This window comes from Lissotriton vulgaris, chromosome 5 (genome assembly GCF_964263255.1).
Source record: "Lissotriton vulgaris chromosome 5, aLisVul1.2, whole genome shotgun sequence".
Taxonomy (NCBI): Eukaryota; Metazoa; Chordata; class Amphibia; order Caudata; family Salamandridae; genus Lissotriton; species Lissotriton vulgaris.
Genome location: NC_141693.1, coordinates 1,720,068,228 through 1,720,074,191, shown reverse-complemented (window position 1 = coordinate 1,720,074,191; position 5,964 = coordinate 1,720,068,228). Strand labels below are relative to the sequence as shown.

General features: G+C 45.9%; 1 protein-coding gene across 1 annotated transcript; it reads left to right on the top strand.

Moving 5' to 3' along the window:
* Positions 1-2,011: 2,011 nt before the first annotated feature.
* Positions 2,012-4,702, top strand: WDR27 (WD repeat domain 27). The gene has a single exon (XM_086920471.1). It carries the CDS (start codon positions 2,028-2,030, stop codon positions 4,488-4,490), a length of 2,463 nt encoding a protein of 820 aa, XP_086776597.1. The 5' UTR covers positions 2,012-2,027; the 3' UTR covers positions 4,491-4,702.
* Positions 4,703-5,964: the final 1,262 nt, after the last annotated feature.

The following is a 5,964-nucleotide window of genomic DNA, read 5'->3' as shown; positions in this document are numbered from 1 at the left end:
AGGGTGATTTAGGGTTGGATTGGGATCACAATTTGGCCCGGGCACTGACGAAAAAGTGGCCCACATTTACAGGGTGTGGCCCAGATTTGCGGGGCGTGGCCCACCTTCACGGGGCATGGCCCACATTTGCGATCGTGCCCTTTCATGCAACACACAAGGAATGTAAGTGAGAGGATATTGTTCTTGGGAAGGACACAGGGCCAAGGTGACAATGTCCTACAAGCTGAGCACCTGAAAAACAGCCAGGCCCCTTTCTATTACCAAATTATTCCCCAGCCCTCCAGTGCAGGAGAACCTGAAAAACAGCGAGGCCCCTTTCTATAAAAAAATGATTCCCCAGCCCTCCAGTGCAGGAGCACCTGGAAACAGCGAGGGCCCCTTTCTATAAAAAATTATTCCCCAGCCCTCTGGCGCAGGAACACCAGAAAACAGCTAGGCCCCTTTCTATAAAAAAATTATTCCCCAGCCCTACAACGCAGGAGCACCTGAAAACAACGAGGGCCCCTTTCTATAAAAAAATTATTCCCCAGCCCTCCAGCGCAGGAGCACCTGAAAACAGCGAGGACCCTTTCTCTTAAAAAATTATTCCCCAGTCCTCCAGCGCAGGAGCACCTGAAAACAGCGAGGCCCCTTTCTCGTAAAAAAATTATTACCCAGCCCTCCAGCGCAGGAGAACCTGAAAAACAGCGAGGCCCCTTTCTCTTAAAAAATTATTCCCCAGTCCTCCAGCGCAGGAGCACCTGAAAACAGCGCGGCCCCTTTCTCGTAAAAAAATTATTACCCAGCCCTCCAGCGCAGGAGAACCTGAAAAACAGTGAGGCCCCTTTCTCTTAAAAAATTATTCCCCAGCCCTCTAGCGCAGGAGCACCTGAAAACAGCGAGGCCCCAGCTATTTATAAATTACTCAAAACTCCCCAGCTCTTCACTGCCTCAGGGCAATGGCGTGGCAGGAGAGAGGCTAAGCAAAAAACACAGCTTCTGGGCCATCCATGGGGGTGGGGGGCGGCTGAGGTGAAGATGGTCTGAGTTCCCCACATCACCTGGCCCCCATAGTGAGGCCCATTCTTCCTCACCCACTATGTCCTGAATGAGAAGGGCTGTGGGCGAGGACTAATGCAAGCACTGTTTCTGGGCTGCATAGGCCACAGGGGGCAGAGGTGAAAATGGCTCCTAGGCCTGAGCAACACCTGGCCCTGTGGGAGCCGATTCTGGCACACAATCACCCCTGCCCAGCCCACCATCAGCATGATTGCATTGTAGGGCATGGGGTGAAGGAAAAAGAGGCCACAACTGATCATCGCTGAACGGCCAGCCGCACAGGGAAGCTGCTTTCCTCTCCCTGTCAGTGCTCTCTGTGGACTGATAAAGGGGGGAAAAACCGGCCCACAGAATGCACTGAGACACCGGCCATTCGTCACATGCCCGAGGGCCCACAGTGCCAATCCGCCCCTGGGGTGATCACTCTCAAGAGCACTCCCCATGCAGGTGGGGGGGGGGGGGGGGCAGTCCGGCCATATTAAATGGTGAGAGGATTTTTTCATTAATTTATTTATTGCAGTTCATATAGCGGGATCTTTACTGAACGGTGTCCGAGCGTTCTCGTCCTTAAACCAATCAGTCTTTCTCTTTTGATGAAAAGACTAGCAGTGTTTCTTGCTTTCAATTTGTCTGAAACCGTTTTTAAATTGATGTATAAATTGTTATTATTTCTGCTCCTCGTGACGACATTCTTCATGACTGTCCCTCACGACCCCCTCCTTTCTGCTTCGTCCGTTCTCCCTCCAGTGAATATATAGGTTCCCGCTATATTTCTTTTCAGTACCGAGCTGTATGGCTGGGGTAAATAGCAGGTGCAACAATATTCCAAGAAGAGAACGTGACAAGTGTCACGTGACTAGCAGGTTTCGACCTCGCGTCGCGCTGTTGCCTGGCAACCGCGTGGTGGCGCTTTGCGTGCCCTGCCGCTGTAGGAAGCCGAGAGAGAGGCCCCCACACGGCAAGGAGAGAACGACTAGAGCAGCTCGAAGATGGAGAAAGGCGACGCCGCGCTTCTACTAGACGAATACCAACCCCAGAATTTAGTCGCCGAGAAGCGTGTTGCTCGATCCACCGTCCCCGCATCTCACGTGCAGCTCGCATGTAATGGGCGGCACTGTGCCTTCCCTCTCAACGGCAACGAGCTGTGCATTTGGAGTCTCGACCCCTCTGCCCAACAGTCGTTGCACCTGAAAGGCCATCACCAACCCATCACCGCTGTGACTTTCGGGCGTAGACCTACTTCTCTTGTAGCTTGCTCAGCGTCACGTGACTACGTTATACTGTGGCACCTGGGTGAGTGCATGCAGAGCCATCAGCAGGGGCTGCAGCCTCGAGGGAAGGTGCTCGGGACCCTTCTCGGAACGGTGCTGTACCTAACGTTCAACCCGGATGACGAGACGGTGGCTGTGTGTGCTGACAACACACTTTATTTACTCAGCTCGGAGCACGCAGCAGTTTTAGCGGAGTTTCAAGGACACGGAGGACCAGTGACGAGCGCTGAATTTATCCCCTGGCAGACGAACCTACTTGCATCAGTGTCTGAAGATAGAACTTTCAGGATCTGGGACAGTTCCACAAAAACACTGGTGCACCAGTCATCTGTCCTATCAGGATCTCCCTTGCTGAGCTTGTACATTGATGAAGAATATAGGCAGCTTGTTACTGGGAGTGCAGACGGACAGATCTGGCTTTTCAGCTTAGAACGAGAACATCAATACCGGTGCATTATACGGTGTGACCTCCAAAAAGAGAAACAGCATTTCTACAGCAAGTTGTCACCTGGACAGAAAGACGACCAGTCATGCGAGAACCCGAGCGCAACATGTGACAGCTTGGAAGCAGCGTTGCCCATTTTCATGATGGAACCGCTGGCATCACCTGTTAATGAGGAGCTGTCATTTTTTCCCGTGATCACCAGACGTCTGTGGCTAGGCAGCTCAACTGGTTTATTTGTAATTAACTTGGCAAACTGTGAATTCGAAGCTGTTTTGCTGTATGAAGATTTCAGTAACCTGAGCATTCATGTTGTTGGATCATGTGCATTGGCTAGCACATCAAGCGGAAATCTTTTTTGTTTACTTACTTCTTTGTTTGGAAACCAGATCGCCCTGTTGGAAATTAATTCCTTAGCACTGGTGAGAACACAACAGACGAGGATGCACAGAAGGCACATTGATATTTCTGTGATTGCCCAGTGTCCTCTGCTTACAACATCACCAATCTGCCGTGGGATCTCTAAGAAAGACGACGCCAAGTCGCTCGCTAAGAAGAATAGTGGTGTAAAGAACACAGTGAAGGACCAACCATTGGTTTTCCACAATAAGATCAAGTCTTCAGGCTACACCGCAGCACCACGAATGAAAATGTTTTCTGCACAGACTAACACAAAGAAAAATAGTGACTTGCCATTAAGGAAGAAGAGTTCTGGTAGAGGTCTTAAATATGAGTACCCCAAGGATTGCCCTGCTCCGAGTAACCTTCATGGCCAGGCAGTAGTGGCTAATACACCAACCTCTGTGTGTTGTATGCAGTATTCAGGAGACGGAGAGCGGTTAGCGTGTGCTCTGGCTGATAGCACTTTACTGGTATTCAACTCTAACCTTATCGGAACACCAGCTGTTTACTCAGGTCATGATGGTGCAGTGACCTCTGTGGCTTGGAGTCTTGATAAAAATTGGTTAGTGTCTTCTGCAGCTGACCGAACATTAAGGATTTGGTCAGTGCGGAACACAGAACCTGTGGTCATCATGGCTAAGGAGATGTTTTGTAAGCCTGTGAGATGCTGTCAGTTTTATTACATGGATAAGTTTATACTTTTATCCACAGGAGCAGAATGGCAGCTACTGAAATACTGCATTGATACAAACAAGGATGACCTTAAGCGGTATAAAGAGAGAAGCATGTGTAAACCAATACATAAATTCCACATGGCCTCCACTCAAGAGATTACCAGTCTTTCCGCAGTGAATGATTTTTATTCATATATCATGCTTACAGCTGGAAGCAATCGAGCGGTGGAGGTTTTTGATCTCAATGCAGGTTGTAGTGTGGCCACAATTCCCAATGCACATTCTCGTTCCGTCCACCAGATCTGCCAAAATAAGGGTTCAGCATTCAGTGCTCAGGAACCAATCTTTTATAATCTCTTCATAACAACTGCTGTTGGTGATGGTATCAAACTATGGGACTTAAGGTCTTTAAAGTGTGTGCGGCGATTTGAAGGACATCTCAACCGTTGTCACCCATGTGGAATTGCTGTCAGCCCTTGTGGTCGGTTTATAGCCTCTGGTTCAGAAGACAGATGTGCCTACATTTATGACATACAGTCAAACATGTTTTCCAGTAAATTGTCAGGTCACACAGAATCCGTTATCAATGTGGCCTTTAGTCCCTCATCACCAGAACTTACGACTGCCACTTTGGATGGGAAACTCAAGTTGTTTAAACCATAACAATACGCTACATGTTGGTTTCAAACCTAACTTCTTCTAGATGGAAAACAACTCGAGGATATTGTTATCCCTGGGATCGCAAGAATAGATTTTGCTGATTACTTTACCATTTATGATACATCCTTGCTTTCTCAGCAAAGCTCAGTGTGCGTATTTACTGACATGCTATATTATAGGCCACAATGGAAAAACATTACATGCTCTGTCCAATTAATTTACAGTAGGAAACATTATAAAATATGTTTTCACACTTTAAAAATATATGTATTTTGAGAATTGACTGTAAAATGACTTGTGTGTAACAAAGAGGGTCAACTTTAAAAGTATGATATTTAGATCTCATTGATGACCATTCCAATGAACGCAAAAATGTATGCATTAAAGGAGTTGTTTTCACTGGTTTCTAAAGTTGTTTCCTTTGGAACTGGCAACAGTATTTGCAGAGTGATGCTGTATATATTTAGAACAAGTTCAGGGTGTACTTTTATTTTTTATAAATGTATGAAGTTCATTTTGCTGCTTTATTTTATTTGTAGGGCTGGACTGTAAAAGGATCAATGTGGCGTAGCAGCTAATCACCCGACCATTTAAAATGTGCTTCCTGCGAATATGCAATCGTCAGTAGAGATAATTTTATTTTTCAAATAACTTATAAAATTGCTTTTAAATGTCTATGCACCATATTGTTTGATCTTGTTAATGATTGAATGTGAGACATGTGAAACGTACTGCCTGAAGTAGCAAATTATCAATGTACGTCACCAAGAGATTGAATGTGTTTCCATTGAAATGTGAACATCCCCTGCATGTTAGCTGAAGGATGTTCAAATGGAGTAGTTGGGTTTGTTAACTATTGTAGCAGTTGCCTGTTGTTCCTACTGTACTTTTTTACTCTACAATATCCTCCAATTAAAATTAGCGCAATACCTCACACTCTCTTGTCTTTTAGAATACTTGAGCGGCATTTTGCAGAGAAACGATTTATGTATGTACTTTCATTTTTACATTAGTGCTATCTAGACCACTGTACATCCTAATATGGTTTAGTTATGCATACTGTAGATGGGAAAGCAATTTACATTGTCAGCGGGATAAATAATATCAGTGCAGATGAGAGGAACATTCACCATTGAGAGAGAAATCATAGCTGAGGTCCAGATGATTGGTGCAGTTAAAGTGAGGTCTCTAAAAATCACAAAGTGTAGTTTCAAGTCCCTGTTTGAAGACTCAAGTTGACTTGGCCCATCTGTTATTTACTGTGTCTTCAGCATGTTTGCAAAGTAGAATTCTTTTATGGTGCAGTGCTTCCTAAATCAGAGAAGGCCCTCAAGATACTGTTCTAAGCAGGATCTAAAGTTCTGGAGATAGATATTCAGGCTTGTTTGCCTTGTGAATGATTCATGCAGTCTTTTAAGCAGTTTGACATTCCAAGGAAGCCAGCCTAAGGATGTGAAATTAGACTGCCCGCTAAGTA